This window comes from Nerophis lumbriciformis, linkage group LG27 (assembly GCF_033978685.3).
Source record: "Nerophis lumbriciformis linkage group LG27, RoL_Nlum_v2.1, whole genome shotgun sequence".
NCBI classification, from domain to species: domain Eukaryota; kingdom Metazoa; phylum Chordata; class Actinopteri; order Syngnathiformes; family Syngnathidae; genus Nerophis; species Nerophis lumbriciformis.
Genome location: NC_084574.2, coordinates 27,344,516 through 27,367,720, shown reverse-complemented (window position 1 = coordinate 27,367,720; position 23,205 = coordinate 27,344,516). Strand labels below are relative to the sequence as shown.

Genomic DNA, 23,205 nt, shown 5'->3' with positions numbered 1-23,205 from the left:
TACTTGGTAAACACTTGAACGCAACATTTTTACTATTGATGTACTTAATAGACATTTGAATGCAACAATCTCGTTAATGTTTTAATGTTCAAACAACAAAACCAACACGGTGCATAAACTCACAACAAATTACACACCTGCAAACCAGTCAGCTGTTGCCGTATCCGTAATACACTGATAGGGAGAAGTTTGTATTTACACGATGAGTCGGGTGTGTTTTGACCTCCGCCGAACCCCTGAGGCCGACTCACCGAACCCCTAGGGTTCGATCGAACCCAGGTTAAGAACCACTGCTTTAAAGACATTACACAGGTTGTTGAAATTAATGGCGTATAATAATAAATCTTTATGCAAACATCAAGTGGTGAGGCTGGCCACAGCCGCACCTCCGGTTTCTGCTGCGTATTAAATCGGCAAATACCCAAATTTGGCAATTTTTACCATGTTGAATGGGATAATACAGAAAATATATTCATAGCACAAATTAATGGACAAATATCAATATTTATTTTATGTTATCTGTATTAGTTTCGCCTTCCTGACCATCTCAATAAGCGGGCACCCAATTAGTAGAGTTGTACATCAACTAAAGAGTATTTTGACAGTGAGAGTATTTTGTTACGCTTTAAGTTGTGAGCTTTTAGTTATTATTTATTCATTTATTTGAATTGGGACAATTCATATTCATCAACATAGAGCAGTGGTTCTTAACCTTGTTGGAGGTACCGAACCCCACCGGTTTCATATCGTATTCACCGAACCCTTCTTTAGTGAAAAATAAAATGTTTTTTTTTTTTCAAATTCAAGACGAAGTTATATGTTTTTGGTAACACTTTAGTATGGGGAACAATTTCTAAGTAACACAGACTTAATCTAGAGTCTTTTGGATTCTAGGGGGACATATTCTAAGTAACAAAGACTTAATTTAGAGTTTTTTGGACACTAGGGGAACATATTCTAAGTAACAAAGACTTAATTTAGAGTTTTTTGGACACTCGGAGAACATATTCTAAGTAACAAAGACTTAATTTAGAGTTATTTGGTTAGGGCCAGGGTTAGAGGGTTAGGGTTATAATAAGGCCATGCCGAATAAGGCATTAATAAGTACTTAATAATGACTAGTTAAGAGCCAATATGTTACTAATTTGCATGTTAATAAGCAACTAATTAATGGTGAATATGTTCCCCATACTAAAGTGTTACCATGTTTTTTTTACTGGTGCATAAAATGAACCGTGCATGAACATCACCTTGTTCAAAGAACAAAACCAACACAGTGCATGAACTCACAACAAATTACACACCTGCAAATCAGTGTGACTTCTGCTGTTGCCGTATCCGTAATACGCCGATAGGGAGAAGTTTTTATTTACACGATGAGTCGGGTGTGTCTTGACCTCCGCCGAACCCCTGAGCCCGACTCACCGAACCCCTAGGGTTCGATCAAACCCAGGTTAAGAACCACTGACATAGAGCAACAATTTAAATATGCCGGAGTTAGCCCAATAGCTAATTTTCATCCGTTGTCCTAAGGCAGGTTAATACAGTAAACATTCAACAGGTCATGATACAAAAGAATACATACATCATAAGACATTAGACATTACAAGCATAACATAAGCACAGACCACAAAAAAAAACAAAAAAAAAAAACAAATCTAATTGTGCGTGCATGTTTGATTAGTTTTCAACCACTGTTTCAATGCAGTTTTAAATGTTAAATAAATGTCACAGTTTCTGACATGAGCTGGAAGCCTGTTCCATGACTGTATGCCTCTGATAGGCTCTTCCATTTGGCCAAATTTAGTCTTGTTTCTTTGTACGTTGCATTCCCCTCTGGTCACTGCTCTGGTGTTTACTTGACTGGAATTTTTATTATTATTAAAATCTATCAAGGGAGGTGGAGCAAGTTTATTTAGAACTCTAAAGATGAGGCAAGCATCCATGAAAATCTGATAATTATCTAAATCCAAAATATCATACTTACTTAAAATGTTACAATACTGATACTTTAGAGGCATTTTGTCTTGAATTGTTAGTGTTCTCTTGATGAGAGACTTTAGTGGCTTAAGCATAAATTTGAATTACGAGCCTCCCCGCCGTGAATTTGAAGTAGACCAAAATAAACCCAAAACATTAAAAACATGACCGACCGTGTAAATGACGAGACTCTACAAACTGTTATCCTTGTGCAAAATGTCTTATGGACAGACATACATATTGGTTGCTGTCAACTCAGACCTCGAGTCCGTCACTCAAAGACGTCCGTGTGCAACATAAAACAACAATGACAATTCCTCCTATTACATGATGAAAAAGCAGCCTAAAGGAGACACAAAACAGAAGCCCCATTTCCAATGTGAATGCTGTACGTTATTACTACCTTACTTTACAAAATTGAATTACATTCTATTGTATTGTTTTTAAAACAATATGTCTTATGTAAAAGTGAGTTTTTCTTTTCATAAGGCATATTAAATGTTAAAATAACAACAATTAAATTAATTTCCAAGGCCGACATTCAATGATTTGAGATACAAGTGTTTTGGGTTACGAGCTCAGTTACAGAACCCAATTGAGCTCGTAAGTTGAGGTACTACTGTGTCTGTATGAAAATGGCTATTCATTTGTAGGTCGGTATTAAAGGTACTCATTGAACATAATATCTTGGTTACCTTTTTTGCTAAATGAAAAAAAAAACAACAACATTATTTTAGAGACAGCCTTTAATTTAGTAATTGAGTGTCATGACCTGTCACTTGAGGTCAGACTTTCTATATTGTTTGTCCTATGTTCTGTTTTTTTTTCTGTTTTGCACTGTGCATAAGCTACTCTTCTACCGTTACGTGCCAGGCAATTTGTCTGCAGTTTTTTGCTCTCTGTTAAATAGCATATCAACTTTTTTTACTTGCATGCCATCTCCTATCTACGCATCTTGGGGTCACAAAAAACCGCAACCATGCGACACCGTGGCGGAAAGATTCAGCCACAAAGTGACCTCATCAAGACGACACCCCTGAGGTGGCCAAGTATGAGAGGATAGTTTTTGAAGACACGTAGGCCTGAGGCTCAGCGCTACTTACCGGAACTGGAGACAACAATGTTGGAGCCAGATGGTGTTCTGGTCCTGATAGATTCTTTTTAGCCAAGTCCCACCTATCCTGCATGCCATCATCGCAGGCGGAAGCCAACACCAGCAGATTCGAGACGCCATCAAGACCTGCACCAATTCAACCTCCTCTGCTGTTCCAGGACCAAGCGCAGCAGCCTTCAACTCCACCAGAAGTCAAATACAGTAATCCTATCGCTCACTTTGTCACGCTCTTGATGGCCTTTGCTGCTAGCCAGTGCAGCCCAGGATTGACCGAACTCGCTGACCCGGCGTCGCCAGCTGTACAGGCACACTCAAGGGCGCATGCAGAGAAGCACCAGCGGCCGAAGTGCGGATCTGCTCACTCACGTGGCAATGCTGGCTCCATGGACTCTCTCACTCTTCCGAAAGCAGCCAGCCAGCTCCTGTAAAGCGTGCTTACGCTAACTCAAGCACCAGTACCAGCTACACAGCCTTCTGGAACATAACTTCCGCTAGTACCAATGCCTTGGTTGCTCAAGGCTGTGTCTTGAGACCCGTTACTGTCCCTCGCCAAATTAAAGCCACGTTGGTTGCTGTTTCTGTTCTGGCTGTGCGTCTGCCACCTGTTCTTCATGCGGTTGCAAGGCAACCACCCGTTCCTGCTCCTTACAAAATCAAGGCTCTGGCACCACCTGTTCCTGTACCATGCCAAATCAATACTATTGCGCCACCTATTCCTGTTCCTTGTAAAATCTAGGCTTTGGTGCCACCTCTTCCTGTACCTTGCCAGATCAAGGCTTTGCCGCCACCCGGTTCAGTGCCACTCTTGCTCAAGATGAAGTTAATTGTATTTATATAGCGTTTTTCTCTAGTGACTCAAAGTACTTTACATCGTGAAACCCTACAACTAAGTTAAACATGTTTAAACCAGTGTGGGTGGCACAGGGAGCAGGTGGGTAGAGTGTCTTGCCCAAGGACACAGCGGCAGTGACTAGGATTGCAGAAGCGGGAATTGAACCTGGAACCCTCAAGTTGCTGGCACGGCCACTCTACCAACCGAGCTATACCACCTACCATTGGCTTTGTCTCTGACTGATCTTGCTGATGCCGCCGATCAATATCTCTTCTCTTTAACCAGAGAGAGCATCTGGAATCCACTTCCTAAGGAGGGGTGTACTATTGGCAGATGTGCAACTGGGGATGCAGGGCTCCCTCCACCGAGGCTGCTAACCGTCTCTTCACCAGCGGGGGCGCCGTCAGCTGCACCTTCTGTAGGCCCGCCGCAGACTCTACCTACAGCTGCGCCTTTCTTAGGCCCGCTGCAGACACAACCGCCACTCCGACCTCCCGTGGGTCTGCCGCAAATGTGTTCACCAGCTCTGCCTCCTGTGGGTTCACCACAGATGCCACGTCCAGCTCCACCCCCCGTGGGTCCACTGCAGATGCAATCTTCAGCTCTGCCTCCCATGAGTGCACAGCATACGCCGCCTCCAGTGGGTCTTCCCAGGACGCCGCCTCCAGCTGTGCCTCTAGTGGGTCTTCCCTGACTCCAGGTCAGACTTTGCATATTTGTACATTAGTTTTCCTATGTTCTGTGTTTATTACCTCTTTTGCACTCTTGATTTCTGTTGTACTTCCTGTATGCATCACCCTGCAGTGACTTAATAACTGCTCAAGAGTGCCGTTCTCCTCACCTGCCTCTGATTATTGATCAGTAGACTCCCCTGTTTCTGATCACTATGCAGATGCCTTTATAAGTCAGCCTCATGCCTTAGCCCAGGCTGGGTCATTGTCAGTGTGCATTGGCTACTCTTCTGCTGTTACGTGCCTGGCACTTCAGCATCTATCGTTTGTTTGTTTTTTTGTCTTTCTGTGAAAAAAAATTAAACTCTTTACTTGCAGGCTGTCTCCTGTCTCTCCATTTTAGGGTCACAACTACTGCAACCACGCGGAACTGTGACAGTTCTATACACGGCAAACTACAGCTGCAGTTATCAATTATTTTAGCAATTGAATAATCTATTCATTAGTTTGTTTGATTAACAGAGTCATCGGATACAACAATTTATAACCTTAATGCATATTTTAAATAGTTACTTTTTTGCTTGCCAAGCCGTTCATAATTTTTTAAAATAAATGCATATCATCAACATAAAAAAATTGCATTTCAAATGTGTGCATTAATGACAATAACAACATGGAAGTTAATACTTATATGTACTCTCATTTGTGCTCGAATGAATTGGCTGTGCAAAAACTCTGTTGGCATATTTTAAGTTTCGGGCACTACATGCGGTCTTGATTTTATTATTTTTTTGTTAGTTACAGTCAAACGATTAATTGATGCAGCAAAATAGAAATCCAAGCTTTTTTCTAATCAAATTAATCAATTAATCGTTGCTGTTCTACTGCAAACATAAATCAAAATAATGTGTGTATTATTATCTTTAAGTCAGAGTCAATAAAACAATTTGCATTATTGTATGCGTATTGGGTATTTTAAAGTGCTGTGACTCTATTTCCAGGAAGACAATATACTCAGAATTTAACGAAACAGACACTTCTGGGAATACAGTCCAAATGTTTCAGTCCGAAAAAGCTCAGCTTCCAGTGGCTAATTACATAATTGGTGCAGTCACTGCCTGCTAATTTGCAGCCTCTAAAAACGAAGAGCAAAATTAACCAAAACAATCTTAGAGAGAAAGTCCACAGAGCAAATGTTACCTCGACTGCTTTTAAATGGGAACTTACCTGATCCACGTGTATGTAGTAGTAGTGAGATGTGTGGTAGATCGTTTTGAGAAGACGCTGGAACTGACGAGAGGCGCGTCCGTGCACCACCAGGACAAAAACTATTCTCACTGGATTTGATGGGAAGGTCTCGGCAGGGTCTTCGTCCCACTGGACGTTGGCATTGGCTTTCCCTGTGCAGGAATAAAGTATGTGTTTTTTTATTAATGCAATACTTACTAGCTTGATTATTATTAGAGCTATGCAAAATAACCAAAACATTATAATTTTAATGCTTTACACAAAAAAACAGAAAACGAACACCTAGGGAGAGTGATACCATCTTAAGTGGGAGTGTAAGTGATTATCTTATTTACTTCATTTACCCCTTTGTCACTGGGTGTTGTACAGTACACTTGTTCTATGAGGACAGTAATTGCATATACAAAACCCAAAACCAGTGAAGTTGGCACGTTGTGTAAATGGTAAATAAAAACAAAATACAATGATTTGCAAATCCTTTTCAACCTATATTCAATTGAATAGACTGCAAAGACAAGATACTTAACATTTGAACTGAGAAACTTTGTTATTTTTTGCAAATATTAGCTCATTTGGAATTTGATGCCTGCAACATGTTTCAAAAAAGCTGGCACAGGTGGCAAAAAAGACTGAGAAAGTTGAGGAATGCTCATCAAACACTTATTTGGAACATCCCACAGGTGAACAGGCTAATTGGGAACAGGTGGGTGCCATGGTTGGGTATAAAAGCAGCTTCCATGAAATGCTCAGTCATTCACAAACAAGGATGGGGGCGAGGGTCACCACTTTGTGAACAAATGCGTGAGCAAATTGTTTAAGAACAACATTTCTCAACCAGCTATTGCAAGGAATTTAGGGATTTCACCATCTACAGTCAGTAATATCTTCAAAAGGTTCAGAGAATCTGGAGAAATCACTGCACATAACATTGAATGCCCGTGACCTTCGATCCCTCAGGCGGTACTGCATCAAAAACCAACATCAGTGTGTAAAGGATATCACCACATGGGCTCAAGAATACTTCAGAAAACCACTGTCAGTAACTACAGTTTGTTGCTACATCTGTAAGTGCAAGGTAAAACTCCACTATGCAAAGCGAAAGCCATTCATCAACAACACCCAGGAACGTTGCCGGCTTTGCTGGGCCCAAACTCAACTAAGTGGAAAAGTGTTCTGTGGTCTGACGAGTCCACATTTCAAATTGTTTTTGGAAACTGTGGACGTCGTGTCCTCAGGACCAAAGAGGAAAAGAACCATTCGGACTGTTATAGGCCCAATGTTCAAAAGCCAGCATCTGTGATAGTATGGAGGTGTATTAGTGCCCAAGGCATGGGTAACTTACACATCTGTGAAGGCACCATTAATGCTGAAAGGTACATACAGGTTTTGGAGCAACATATGTTGCCATGCAAGCAACGTCTTTTTCATGGACGCCCCTGCTTATTTCAGCAAGACAATGCCAAGCCACATTATGTACGTGTTACAACAGTGTGGCTTCGTAGTAAAAGAGTGCGGATACTAGACTGGCCTGCCTGTATACCTATTGAACATGTGTGGCGCATTATGAAGCCTTAAATACGACAACGGAGACCCAGGACTGTTGAACAACTTGAGCTGTACATCAAGCAAGAATGGGAAAGAATTCCCCCTGAGAAGCTTAAAAAATTGGTCCCCTCAGTTCCCAAACATTAACAGAGTGTTGTTAAAAGGAAAGGCCATGTAACACAGTGGTAAAAATGCCCCTGTGCCAATTTTTTTGCAATGTGTTGCTGCCATTAAATTCTAAGTTAATGACTATTTGCACAACAACAAAAAATGTTTCTCAGTTTGAACATTAAATATATTGTCTTTGCAGTCTATTCAATTGAATATAAGTTGAAAAGGATTTGCAAATCATTGTATTCTGTTTTTATTTCCGATTTACACAACGTGCCAACCTCACTGGTTTTGGGTTTAGTACATTCAATTCGAATTGAATGACGCATTAAAAACTCACACCAATATTAGTAAGAGTCTGTCTGATTTCTGAAGTGCTTATCAGAAAATAATCTATTTTGTGAGGGCAGAAAACACATACTTCACATACTGTAGCTATTATTAGTCATTCGTCAGTGGCTCATGTGATAGGTACAGCGCAATTTGACATGTGCAATCATTCCCCTCGGGTATCACTCCGAGAAGGCAACCTGTAATTTGCACAAATGCTAAAATAATGGAAGCAAACACAGACTCCGCCAAGATGTCAAGCAACTATCAAAACTGAACAATCATCTCGGGAGAGACATTGGAAACCCCACATTACATCATGTTGTGGTTTCACACCTCCCTTTGCAAACTTGCAGAATATTTGAACTGACAGATTCGCCGAATCTATAATGGACATGGATTGACTCTCTTATTAGCACAAATGTGCACAAGCAGTTTATGTGACATGTTTGTTTACAAACAGGACATTAATGGTTGTAATTTAGGAGTATGGTTCCTTACGGCGGGTTTATGGGGATGTAGCTGAAGAGGAGGAATACTAAAGCTGCTTATTCAATTCCCTCGAGGTCGTGATTCTTAAATTGACCCTCTCGACTTCTCACTGTGTCTGGCCCGAAGGCCTTGTAATTACTCAGATTTAACAGCTAGGATCAAAGTGACAAGGGAGGTATAAGACAGCGATTCTCAAGTGGTGGGTCTTTGCTTAGTTGAGATGTGACGTTTTTGAACGGCTCGAGTTTTTTAAACGGTGCCTTTGAGGGACAAGTAAGTACTGATTTCCGGTTGCGATCTGCATCTCGATAAATGACAATATGAATAAGTTACCGTATTTTTCGGACTATAAGGCGCACTTAAAATCCTTAAATTTTTTCAAAAATCGACAGTGCACCTTATAACCCGGTGCTCCTAATGTACGGAATAATTCAGGTTGTGCTTACCGACCTCGAAGCACTTTTATTTGGTGCATGGTATAATAATAAGTGTAGTCACACATAAGAGATACGTGTGGAGTGCAATATGACACCAGCAAACAACACCAAAACTTTAAATGTTCTATTGAAAATAAAAAACATTACACATGTCACTCAAAAATCTGTCAAAATGATTTAGTATGACTTTGAAGCTGCACCGCTTGATGGATTGTCGGCCCATTATGGCTACCGTACTCAGAGATACAAGTATTACTATGGTGTGTGTCTAAGGACCGCAAAATGGAACCCAATAGCAGTCATTATTTGGCGTTTTGTTTCACAATATTATGCAAAACCAACTTTTCTTACCTGCTGGAACCTGCTGATGTGTATTTGAGATCTGCATAAGTCATGAAAGTTTGTGAACATCCGCCACTGTAGTCGATAAGCTTCTTCTTTTTCACTATCTTCTTGTTACGGGACATTCACCCTCTGTTGTTGCCATTTCTAATATAAAGTAGTGTAAAGTTCCAACGTATATCTCGCTACGGAAGCGGTAAAAAACTACCGGCGTAGTGAGTTTACATTATTCACCCAAGGAACTTTAGTTATTAGAGCAGTGGTTCTTAACCTTGTTGGAGGTACCGAACCCCACCAGTTTCATATGCGCATTCACCGAACCCTTCTTTAGTGAAAAATACATGTATTTATTTTTCAAATTCAAGACAAAGTTATATGTTTTTGGTAACACTTTAGTATATGGAACATATTCTAAGTAATACAGACTTAATTTAGAGTTATTTGGACACTAGGGGAACATATTCTAAGTAATAAAGACTTAATTTAGAGTTATTTGGTTAGGGCCAGGGTTAGAGGGTTACGGTTATAATAAGGCCATGCCGAATAAGGCATTAATAAGTATTTAATAATGACTAGTTAAGAGCCAATATGTTACTAATTTGCATGTTAATAAGCAACTAATTAATGGTGAATATGTTCCCCATACTAAGGTGTTACCAAGTTTTTTTTTTTTTAATTCAAGAAAAAGTCATATGTTTTTTTACTGGTGCACAAAATGAACCGTGCATGAACATCACTTTGTTCAAAGAACAAAACCAACACAGTGCATAAACTCACAACAAATTACACACCTTACACACATTACCATGAATTGATTAATGTGGACCCCGACTTAAACCAGTTGAAAAACTGATTCGGATGTTACCATTTAGTGGTCAATTGTACGGAATATGTACTGTACTGTGTAAACTGTACTGTTTCATATAATGTATTCTCTTACTTTGCAATCTGCTAGTAAACGTTTCAATCGATCAATCAAACAACCTGTAAATTAGATGGAAAATTAGAGGGAACATTGTTTGGGGGTATCCGTAATACGCCGATAGGGAGAAGTTTTTATTTACACGATAAGTCGGATTTGTCTTTACCTCCGCCGAACCCCTGAGGCAGACTCACTGAACCCCTAGGGCTTCGATCGAACCCAGGTTAAGAACCACTGTATTAGAGAGTTCCGGTCGGACGGTTTTTCACGGGACACATTTCCGGCGTTGTTGTTGCACTAGTGAGCCACGGATGAAGAATGAAGAGATGCTGCTCCGTTGTTGATTGAAGTAAAGTCTGAATGTCATTAAAACAGTTAGCTCCAGCTTTTGACACTTCTTCCACTCCTGTCCTTGCACGCTACACCGCTACAACAAAGATGACGGGGAGAAGACGCTGATGAAGGTGAGCCACGTAAATAAGACCGCCCACAAAACAAGTTTCAGAAAGTGGCTTGAAGATGATCTGTAAAACATAATCTATGCAAGATTTTGACCAAAGAACCACCATTACATGTTATGTAGACCACAAGGAAATATTTTAAATTTAGAAAAAAATCATACTATGACCCTTTTAATGCGCCTTATAATCCGGTGCGCCTTTTGTATGAACAAAGACCTGAATAAACCCACTCATCGGTAGTGCGTTTTATAATCCGGTGCGCCCTGTGGTCCAGAGAGACTAATTTAAGACTCTGGAAATGTTAGGATTTAATTTTTTTTTAATTAGAGTATGAGCAAATAGTTTCAAAATGTTCAACTTTTTATAACATTTTATGAAATAGTGAATTTGGAGTTGCATTATCTATAAACTATAATCATTCAAATACTTAAGAAATGAATAATTACATCTTTGAAAAATGTCACTCTGTGTGTAGCGTTGAGGTACAAAGGTACCGGTAAACCGCGGTATGGTTTTTGGGGCCAGTTTTGGTACTTTTTTTGGGTGTAAAGAGCACTGAGTTTTTTTTTCCTCTCAAAGTTCTTAGTTTATTTTTGTTGTCAGCAAAAACTGCATTCTAAAGTAAACAAAATGTCCCTGGTGTGCTGAATATTATTAAACTTTTCTTTGAAGTTAACAGTTACTAATCTACACTTTCAAATGGTAAATTGCCTTTTATTCAGTGGTTTGGCAGATGGCCAGCTGTGCCCCAAATAAAAATGTTTTAAACTCATATATATATATATATATATATATATATATATATATATATATATATATATATATATAAAACGTGAAGATTGAATTTGAGGTACTTTATGCAAAATTATGTGCACCAACACCAAAATCAAGTTCAATGATCATTTTAGGATCAAGTTTTTAGCCAAAAAGTAAAAAAAAAATATATATATTTTGAAGAGTTTAATGAAAGCAAACAAATAAACAAAAAGTGTGATTCAAACATATTTATGAATGAAAATGTAATTATTCTTTTGATTAACTTAGTTAATTATTCTCCCAGTCTGGGGCAAAAGTTCATTTCCATAGACATTCTGTGCTTGCGAGTCATCATTGAGAGCAGAATTCCACATGCAACACAACACCAGCTCCAGCAGGGAGACTCTCGAGCGGTGCGTTTGAATAAAGTCGCTGCTCCTTCAAAATGTTGTCTTTCAACGTCTATGCTGATGCTGGCCATAATTGTGTGAATGCTCCAAAGCAACATATGATTTTCTACACCAAAATTCATCTATTTATTCAACTTCTTCTTCTTCTCCAGATTTTGGCGCGCTCTACCTTCCACATTGTTCACCCGATTCAAACCGTTCCAACTTCAAACTGTTCAGCCTATGCGGGAATCGCAGGCTTTCACTTAACAAATTCCAAAAATTCCCAGATTTCCCAGAATTCCAGGTTTTCCGGGACATTTTACCCATATAAAATGAATTGGCCATTTTTCAAACTTCCACCATTTCCACATTTTTCGACCAATTCAGACCATTCCACCTTCAACATATTTCACTCATCCTGGACATTCACACTATCAATTTTCCAAGTTCAAAAACATTCCAGGAATTCACAGAATTCCCGTTTTTTTCAAACCCTTTTTTGACCCTTTTTGCTGGCGACTACTCCTTCCACATTTTTCAACCCACTTCGACTGTCCCACCATCAAAACATAATCAGGACATAAAACAAAGTTGTTTTTCGAACTGGAAAAATCCCTGTTTTTCCCGAAATTCCAGGTATTCCGTAATACCATTTCTCAATTCAACATGTTACTACTTCAACATTTCTCGACCGATTTGAAAAATTTCAACACCAACCATTCACATTTTTTTTTATCATTTTCCAAAAGATTCCCGCTTTCCCCAAATTCCCAAATTTCCATGAAAATCCCATTGAAACGAATGGGACATTTTTCAAAGTTTCACAACTCCCACATTTTTTATCTGATTCAAACCGTTCCAACTTCAAAATGTTCAGCCTGTTCAGGAATTGTGTGCTTTCTTTCAACAATTTATAAAAAAATACCGGTTTTCCCGAAATTCCGTCATACCATTTTTCAATTAAAAAAGTGTTGCTACTTCAACATTTATTGACTAATTAAAACAATTCCAACACCAACCAATTCAGCTCATTCAGGACATTCATGCTTCTAATCATTTTCAAAAAAATCCCGCTTTTTACCAAAATTCCCAATTTTCCAGGAAGTTCCCATTGAAATGAATAGGACATTTTTCCAAGTTGCACAATTCCCACATTTTTCAACCGATTCAAACCATTCCAACATCCACACATTCCACTCATCCAACTAACACTTTCCCAAGTTCCAAACCAAATTCCATTTTTCCTGGAAATTCGAACTCTTCAACATTCAAACTATTCTTACATTAATACTACATTCTGTCAGCATTTCAGTTCACCTTCAGCATCGGAGCATTCACACACAATTCCTTCAGGAAGTGCCTCATCTAGTTCTTCATACATTTTTTCTTCTGGGCTCCACTTGATACACACGATCCGAAATCCACAAGGTACGTCTTCTGCAGGGCGACCTGAACTGTCCTGTATTTTACAGACTACCGTTGCATCCCTCGTGTAGTGATGACCAATTTGGGTCATTAATGGGCGATGGTGGGTCCCGAAGCCAAGCCATTTGAGAACCACTGGTATAATACTATAATCCTTCACCTCTCCTATTTACAGAATCAGAATCAGAATCAGAAATACTTTAATAATCCCTGCGGGGAAATTAAGATTTTCAGCACAATCCAATTCAAGAGCAGACAAAAATACAGGGAGACAGAACAGGATTGCTGACGGGTCTGCCAACTTCCGGCGCCCCTTACAAAAAAGGTGAGAAACAGGTAAACGCATTGGGGGTGAGGAAAAAAAAAATCAGTCCCCTGGAGAGGGGGTCCAGACTAAAGCCAAGGAAGAAAACAAATGTGTGTAAGAGGGAAACATCAAAGAACACAAAAGGACATTAAAGACATTAAAAGAGCAGAGCTGATGCAACCAGACACTTTCTACACACAGTCACAAAAGTCAAACAAAAAAAACAGAGACAGGAGCAGGCCCAACAGGGCAACCAAGAGACCCGACTCCACCCTCGGCCACCCATCCACTCTCGGCCAGTGTCCAGTCCGCATGGATGAGTGAGGACCAAACCTTATGTAAATTTAAGGAAAGGTTTCCAGTGTCAATTTGGCCAAAAGTAGCGAAGGTTAACAACCAGGCCCTTTGATTAGAACTGCCAAACCGATATATGTCTTTACAAACATATTGGAAGGGCAATATTTAGGGTTAGTATTACACGGAGAAGTTCACTCGTCTGCTTTACCATGAATTGATTAACGTGGTCCCAGACTTAAACAAGTTGAAAAACTTATTCGGGTGTTACCATTTAGTGGTCAATTGTACGGAATATGCACTGTACTGTGCAATCTACTAATACAAGTCTCAATCAAACACATGAATAAGTGGGCCAGTTGTTTCACAAAGGATCCTGAATGTGTGCTATCCTCCACAGCTGAACTAATGACCATTGCGATATGTGTGAGCTTAATTTGCTCTGTCACTTTTCCTAAACATTTGACTCGCGTCAAATACCGGTAATGTTGACCTGACACGAAAAGTCAGCAAGAAAAAAAAAAAAAACGGAATCTCTGCTCTTGAGCTCATCACTCTCGGAGTAAAGAGTCTACATCATTCTTCCTGTCGCCATAAATCTTTGAAACGACAGCTCCCTTAACCGTTCCTACCCTTCTCTTGTCCTCAATCATCTTGCATAACATCAAATCTAACGACCCATGTGGAACAGGAATAAAAGCGGGACTGAATGCAAACATGTACAGGTACATGTCTGTGTATGAGTGAAATATCTCCATGGCACTGTATCGTATCATTAACCTACTCACAAAGGTCCATTTAAAGCCATTACTGTCAGTGTAGTAAGTACTGTGCAAAAGTCAAAAGCTGATTGAGTAATTTGGAGAGTACCGTATATACTAGTAGTAATAGTAATTACAGCTGTCAAACTTAATGCGTTCAATACATCAAAACATTAAAGATGTATAAATTCAGATTTATTGCGCAATTTATTTCAACCGCACTTGCTCTCTTACCTGAACTGAGGACGGTTACCTGAAAAGCATTGTGGGTCGTTATACGGTCAGTGACCAGGTCAATGCATGGCACATTTTGCTTGACTTGAGATAATACGGTTATCAAGTTTTGAGCAAATAAATTACATGCATTCAAGTAGTGTTGTCCCGATACCAATATTTTGGTACCGGTACTGGTCCCAAAATTATTTCGATACTTTTCTAAATAAAGGGCACCACGAAAAAAATTGCATTATTGGCTTTGTTTTAACAAAACATCTTAGGGTACATTAAATATATGTTCCTTATTGCAAGTTTGTCCTTTAAATAAAATAGTGAACATACTAGACAACTTGTCTTTTATTAGTAAGTAAACAAACAAAGGCTCCTAATTTAGTCTGCTGTAACATATTGTGTCATTTTCCATTCTATTATTTTGTCAAAATTATGAGGGACAAGTGGTAGAAAATTAATTATTCATCTACTTGTTCATTTACTGTTAATATCTGCTTACTTTCTCTTTGAACATGTTCTATCTACACTTCTGTTAAAATGTAATAATCCCTTATTCTTAGTTTAGTTTTGGATGATACCACAAATTTGGGTATCAATTTCATACCAAGTCGTTACAGGATCATACATTGGTCATATTCAAAGTCCTCTTATGTCCAGGGACATATTTCCTGAGTTTATAAACATAATATAAATATTAAAAAAAACAAATGAAGATGTTGTGATGCCAAAAAATAACGATGTAATCATAGTAGTATCGACTACATACGTGCCTGTACTTGGTATCATTACAGTGGATGTTAGGTGTAGTTCCATGGCAGGGGATGATGGCAGACTTTTCAGAGATGGTATAGTACCGAATATGATTCATTAGTATCACGGTACTATACTAATACCGGTATACCGTACAACCCTACATTCAAGTAAAACATGTATTTTATTTAGGGATGTCCGATAATGGCTTTTTGCCGATATCCGATATTGTCCAACTCTTTAATTACCGATACCGATATCAACCGATACCAATATCAACCGATGTATGCAGTCGTGGAATTAACACATTATTATGCCTAATTTGGACAACCAGGTATGGTGAAGATAAGGTACTTTTTAAAAATAATAATAAAATAAGATAAATAAATTAAAATCATTTTCTTGACTAAAAAAGAAAGTAAAACAATATAAAAACAGTTACAATGAAACTAGTAATTAATGAAAATTAGTCAAATTAACTGTTAAAGGTTAGTACTATTAGTGGACCAGCAGCACTCACAATCGTGTGTGCTTACGGACTGTATCCCTTGCAGACTGTATTGATATATATTGATATATAATGTAGGAACCAGAATATTAATAGCAGAAAGAAACAACCCTTTTGTGTGAATGAGTGTAAATGGGGGAGGGAGGTTTTTTGGGTTGGTGCACTAATTGTAAGTGTATCTTGTGTTTTTTATGTTGATTTAATAAAAAAATAAAAATAAATAAACAATACTGATAATAAAAAAAACGATACCGATAATTTCCGATATTACATTTTAACGCATTTATTGGCCGATATTATCGGACATCTCTAAATTTACTTACTTAAATTGTACAAGCAAGTAATGAAAGGACTTTCAAAGGTGAGTGCAATCTGATTTAAAACAATTATCGTTAAAGCATTAACTGTAATTAACTATAATAGTAACTAGTTGGTCTCTATAGGGACTTCATGGGCAACAAATGTCTTATTGTAAGGGAGATGCGATTTGCAATAGCTTACTTCCACAAAAGGCTTTGCCATTAAAATAATAATGCTTTGTTTTTAAAATGTGGTGCAAAATAAAACCAAAATAGGGTAAAAACGATCAATGAAATTACCATTCAAATTGGGTTGCCTTTAAGTGGACCTGCAGTATGATGAATTTCATTTTTTCGAACTTAAAAATGTTGTTCCAATGTTAGATACCGTACTCATGTTAAACAATAGCAAAGCATCAAATCGTAAGGTTTGCGCATTTGGGTGTGATTTTGAATGCAGTTTATGGATGTGTCTGCCTGCAGTGTGTTGCAGTCTGGCAACGAGGTGGACATACTGTAGTTATTTGGATATTTAGTTAAGCGCTCAGCCGGAGAGGGGAGAGCTCTATCCCTTCAGCGCCAAGCTTTGAGGAAACACAAATAAATGTGGGACAAAGTATTACCATATTTGTCGGACTAAAAGGCGCACTTAAAATCCTTTTATTTTCTCAAAACTCGACAGTGCGCCTTATAACCCGGTGTGTCTAATGTACGGAATCATTTTGGTTGTGCTTACCGACCTCAACGCTATTTTATGTGGTCCATGGTGAAATGATAAGTGTGACCAGTAGATGGCAGTCACACATAAGAGATACATGTAGACTGCAATATGATGGCAGTCATACGTAAGAGATAGGTGTAGACCGCAATATGACTCAAGTAAACAACACCAACATGTTATATGTTCCATTGAAAATATAGAACATTACACACGGCGCTCAAAAATCTATCAAAATGTTTTAGTACGACTTTGGTAAGCTATGAAGTCGCACCGCTTGATGGATTGTACTGTGCTTCAACATACGAGTATTATTATGGTGTGTGTATAAGGTAAGACATATTATCTGGTGTTTTGTTTCGCAATATTATGCAAAATAAACTTTTCTTACCTTCTGGTACCAGCTGATCTGTATTTGGGATCTGCATAAATCCTGAAAATGTGCGCGCGTCTGCCTTTGTAGTCCGTGTCGATACCGTAGTCGATAAATTTCTTTTTTTTCCTCTATCTTCTTGTTATGGGACATTCATCCTCCACTGTTGCCATTTCTAATATAAAGTAGTGTAAAGTTGTTACTTATATCTGTCAGTAAACTCGCCATGAAAGCGCTAAAACATACCGGTGTAGTGAGTTTATATTATTCACCCAAGGAACTTTAGTTATTAGATAGTTCCGGTCGGACCTTTTTACACAGGACACATTTACGATATTGTTGTTTCCGGATGAGGAGATACTGCTCCGTTATTGATTTAAGTAAAGTCTGAATGTCATTAAAACAGTTAGCGCCTTATGAGGCGCTAAAAATAGACCTGACTAGACCCGCTTATCGGCAGTGCGCTTTATATTCCGGTGCTAATCGTGGCATGTGTATAATAACACCGACATGTAACATACAGTGACAATGCAGTTTTGAATGGATCGGCAAGTATGTAGGTGTACCTAATGTTGGGACCAGGTGGCTCTACATTATGTATACAAAGTTTATTTTTGACCTTGTCTGGGGAAAAAATTGCAGTGACGACTTTATTATATCATTTAAACAATGTGCATTTTTAAAAGGTACTTTTACACAAACGAGACAGACATACTCATAAAAACGGGTTATAAAATGTGACCCTTAGGGCTGGGTGATATGGACAAAAAAAGTATCTCTCGATATATTTTTACTTAAACTCGACACTCGATATATATCTCGATATATTTTCCGGTGAAAATATATGGATACAGATATTCATTTTTGAGCGATATTCACTGAAATTGAAGTGAATGACAACTGTACTGTAAACAGTCAGTGGCACTTTTATTAACCCAGTTAGTCAAGATGGGTATTAAGTTAACAGCACAGAAAATAAACTGTTTAAGTAGCACAGAATTACATAACATAAATAAAATAAAAACATATTCTTTCTATGTAAAATAAATAACATAGCTCTGCAAATAATACAAAATGCATCAAACTCAGATAAAAAATTAATTTGCAGGCAGGCACTTTTTAATTCCCAGTCGACGATGTAATGGACCAATCGTGACTCATCATAGTAAACAACCAACCAATCATGGATGTTCTTATACGTGCAAGCACGTCCTGGAAGGAGGAAGGGGAGGGGTTTAATAACCCATGGAGTATTGCGGGGGAGAACAAGGAACACAACAAATAAGCGCTGTTTGGTCATTTTAACGTGAAATAAATTATATCGATATTACAATATTTTCTTAATTCATATCTTGTTTAACATATATCGATATATCTTACAAACTCGATATATCGCCCAGCCCTAGCGACTGTGGAGCAACATTTACGGCAAAGCATATCCAATACATATAATCTAGGCTAGGGATTGATTATCGGCCGGGCCGATTATTGGTGCCGATATTTGGAATTTTGGCATTTTTTAATAGTTTTTTAAATCTTTTATTTTAATATTGATAATAACCAAAATAGGTTGATGCTTCAGTCAGTATAGACCTGTTCAATACAAGATCTATTTGTTTTAAATAAATGTACACAATGTTGTACACATAATAATAATAATTAATTGCTATCACTCTAAATGTAACAATCATCAAACAATCGTCTGTCTTTTTTTAATCTGACGGACACATTTAAAACTATTGGTTATCGGCCTCCTTTACCACCTTAACCTGCTCAGTGGCCTTGTGGTTTGAGTGTCCGCCCTGAGACTGGAAGATCGTGAGTTTAAACCCCGGCCGAGTCATACCATAGACTATAAAAATGGGACCCATTACCTCGCTGCTTGGCACTCAGCATCAAGGGTTGGAATTGGGGGTTAAATCACCTAAATGATTCCCGAGCGCGGCCACCACTGCTGCTCACTGCTCACTTCACCTCCCAGGGGGTGAAACAAGGGGATGGGTCAAAGGCAGAGGGTAATTTCACCACACCTAGTTTGTGTGTGACTATCAGTAGTACCTTTTTTTTAACTTTAATCTCTAATCTGGAAAACAAAGAAATGTGTTTAATGAGAGGCACTATAGAGAGCCTACTGACCAACAGCCTCTCTATCTGGACCGGAGCCTGCAGTGCCTCAGACTGGAAGTCTCTGCAGAGAGTGGTGAGGACAGTGGAAAATATCATCAGGACTCCTCTTCCTCCTATCCAGGAGATCGCAAAAAGCCGCTGCCTGACCAGGGATCAGAAAATCTGCAGAGACCCCTCCCACCCCCACCAAGGACTGTTTTCACTGCTGGACTCTAGAAAGAGGCTCCGCAGCCTCTGTAGCAGAACCTCCAGGTTCTGTAACAGCTTCTTCCCTCAGGCCGTAAGACTCTTGAACGCATCAAAATAATTCCCTCAATACCCCCCCAAAATGGATTAACTGGCTGGAAAATAAAGACAATATAACATACATCCATAAACGTGGATGCATATGCAAAAGTGCAAGATATTTATCTGTACAGTAATCTATTTATTTATATCTGCACCTTATTGCTTATTTTATCCTGCACTACCACGAGCTAATGCAACAAAATGTCGTTCTTATCTGTACTGTAAAGTTAAAATTTGAATGACAATAAAAGGAAGTCTAAGTCTCTTAAAATCGTCATAAGTTCCCTTCAATGATTGACATGTAGGCCAATTAGTGAGTAGCCAACCAATGACTCTATAGTCAGAGCATACTTGCCAACCCTCCCGGATTTTCCGGGAGACTCCCGAAATTCAGCGCCGCTCCCGAAAACCTCCCGGGACAAATTTTCTCCCGAAAATCTCCCGAAATTCAGGCGGATGCATGATGAATGCTCCATGCGGACCCGAGTCCGCTTTCCCACAATATAAAGAACGTCTACAGTAAAGCAGTCCGTCTGCCGTAAACAGCAATGTTGTGACACTCTTAAACAGGACAATACTGCCATCTAGTGCATTTGATGAAAGCACTTTTGTGCGTGCCACACTGCAATGCATAATCAGAGAGGGTGTTCAGCATGGTTAGAAAGATAGTGACAGAGAATAGAACAAGGATGGACAATTCAACCCTTAACTCAACAATGAGTAAATGAGTGTTATGTGTGTGTATACGTGTAAATAAATGAACACTGAAATTCAAGTATTTCTTTTATTTATTTATATATATATATATACATATATATATATATATATAGCTAGAATTCACTGAAGTCAATTATTTATTTTATATATATATATATATATATATATATATATATATATATATATATATATATATATATATATATGAAATACTTGACTTGGTGAATTCTAGCTGTAAATATACTCCTCCCCTCTTAACCACGCCCTGCCCCAACCACGCACCCCGCACCCACCCCCCCACCACCCGAAATTGGAGGTCTCAAGGTTGGCAAGTATGAGTCAGAGTCCAATCAGAGATTTTGTAAGAAGGCGGAGAGACACCACACAATTGAAGAGTGCATGTCGACTGAGGTCATAAAATCCTTTAAAGTCCCCATATTCTACACAAATCTTATTTTGGACCCAAGACCACTAGCACCGGCATACAAAGGTCCTCCCTGCCTGGCCCTGGAGCATCGCAACTCAAACACATCATCATTAGCCAAGTTAGCATAAGGCAGACAAAGAGATTGAACATGTTCCTCCAGCATTCAATGTTGATAATATCAGTTCTAACACAATTACTAATCCAGCCAATGCCTCAAGGACGCAACACTGATGAAATCAAATTGGACAATTTAGTGCTAACAAGGTTAGGACTTGAATTGGGATGGGAATAGAGGAGGGATGAGGGAGCGATAACACATTGGCAAGCAGCAGGCGGGCAGAAAGACAGTAAGACAGAAAGGTGATTTCATTTAGCGGTGGCATTGTTATTATGCCCGCCACCAGGGGGAAACAGTTTTCTTTTTTTGGTGGTGTCTTTTGATCCCACTGTCAGTTTGAATGGGTTGGCGAGTTACATCGTGAGGGAGACTCGGGCCAAGACAAATGACTACATTGCGTTTTGGAAAATGAATGTAGAAAAGTTGCAATGTAATTATGCCTTCTTTTGTTCAAAAAGGAGCGCAAGGGCCGGCTGGCATGTTGCGTTCATTCCAGCACCGTCTGTGTAAACACGAGTGTATGCGTGTGCTCCACATTAAAGAGGAACATTATCACCAGACCTATGTAAGCGTCAATATATACCTTGATGTTGCAGAAAAAAGACCATATATTTTTTTAACCGATTTCCGGACTCTAAATGGGTGAATTTTGGCGAATTAAACGCCTTTCTATTATTCGCTCTCGGAGCGATGACGTCACAACGTGATCGGGAAGCAATCTGCCATTTTCTCACTTTCGTCGGTGTGTTGTCGGAGGGTGTAACAACACGAACAGGGACGGATTCAAGTTGCACCAGTGGCCCAAAGATGCGAAAGTGGCAAGAAATTGGACGAAATTTGTTCAAAATACGAGGGTGTGGGGAAAGCCGACGAAATGGTCAGTCGTTTGTTCCGCACACTTTACCGACGAAAGCTATGCTACGACAGAGATGGCAACCGTCCCTTATGCCACCGAAGATGATCAAGAGAAGAATATCGACCCTAGCTTCCCTGGCCTGCTGACATCAACTCCAAAACTGGACAGATCAACTTTCAGGAAAAGAGAGCGGATGAGGGTATGTCTACAGAATATATTAATTGATGAAAACGTATTCATTACTCGCGGTTTTACGTAAATTATTATACATAAACTGTGTTTACCAATAATTTAGCTTAAAAACATTTATTTTTTTCAATCATTCGAGTACATTCGGGTAGTCTTGTGTAATGCAGTATTTTGTGTCTATTTAGGTATGGTTAACCTGAGTGCTGAAATCGTGGAAAAATATATGTTCTTAGCGCGCCTGAACTGGGCTGTCTGCACTCTCAAAGTGCATGTTGTTGCCAAATGTATTTCATATGCTGTAAACCTAGTTCATAGTTGTTAGTTTCCTTTAATGCCAAACAAACACATACCAATCGTTGGTTAGAAGGCGATCGCCGAATTCATCCTCGCTTTCTCCCGTGTCGCTGGCTGTCGTGTCGTTTTCGTCGGTTTCGCTTGCATACGGTTCAAACTGATATGGCTCAATAGCTTCAGTGTCTTCTTCAATTTCGTTTTCGCTACCTGCCTCCACACTACAACCATCCGTTTCAATACATGCGTAATCTGTTGAATCGCTTAAGTCGCTGAAATCCGAGTCTGAATCCGAGCTAATGTCGCTATATCTTGCTGTTCTATCCGCCATGTTTGTTTGTATTGGCATCACTGTGTGACGTCACAGGAAAATGGACGGGTGTATATAACGATGGTTAAAATCAGGCACTTTGAAGCTTTTTTTAGGGATATTGCGTGATGGGTAAAATTTTGAAAAAAACTTGAAAAATAAAATAAGCCACAGGGATCTGATTTTTAATGGTTTTAACCCTTCTGAAATTGTGATAATGTTCCCCTTTAAGAATGGCCACTCACATAGGGAGTCAGGTGGAGAGAGATTGGCATCAATGGACGGCGTGGCGCAGTGGAAGAATGGCCGTGCGCGACCCGAGGGTCCCTGGTTCAATCCCCACCTAGTACCAACCTTGTCATGTCCGTTGTGTCCTGAGCAAGACACTTCACCCTTGCTCCTGATGGGTGCTGGTTAGCGCCTTGCATGGCAGCTCCCTCCATCAGTGTGTGAATGTGTGTGTGAATGGGTAAATGTGGAAGTAGTGTCAAAGCGCTTTGAGTACCTTGAAGGTAGAAAAGCGCTATAGAATCAGAATCAGAATCAGAATCAGCTTTATTGTCATTACGCAAGGTAACGAGATTGA

At 39.2% G+C, this 23,205-nt stretch overlaps 1 protein-coding gene across 1 annotated transcript in view; it reads right to left on the bottom strand.

Moving 5' to 3' along the window:
* xylt1 (xylosyltransferase I) overlaps positions 1–23,205 on the bottom strand; it is a 351,330-nt gene that overhangs the window by 143,159 nt on the left and 184,966 nt on the right. Inside the window, exon 3 of the mRNA XM_061988256.1 lies at positions 5,825–5,997. Within this exon, the coding sequence (XP_061844240.1) occupies positions 5,825–5,997 (173 nt within the window). The remainder of the gene's footprint in view (positions 1–5,824; positions 5,998–23,205) is intronic.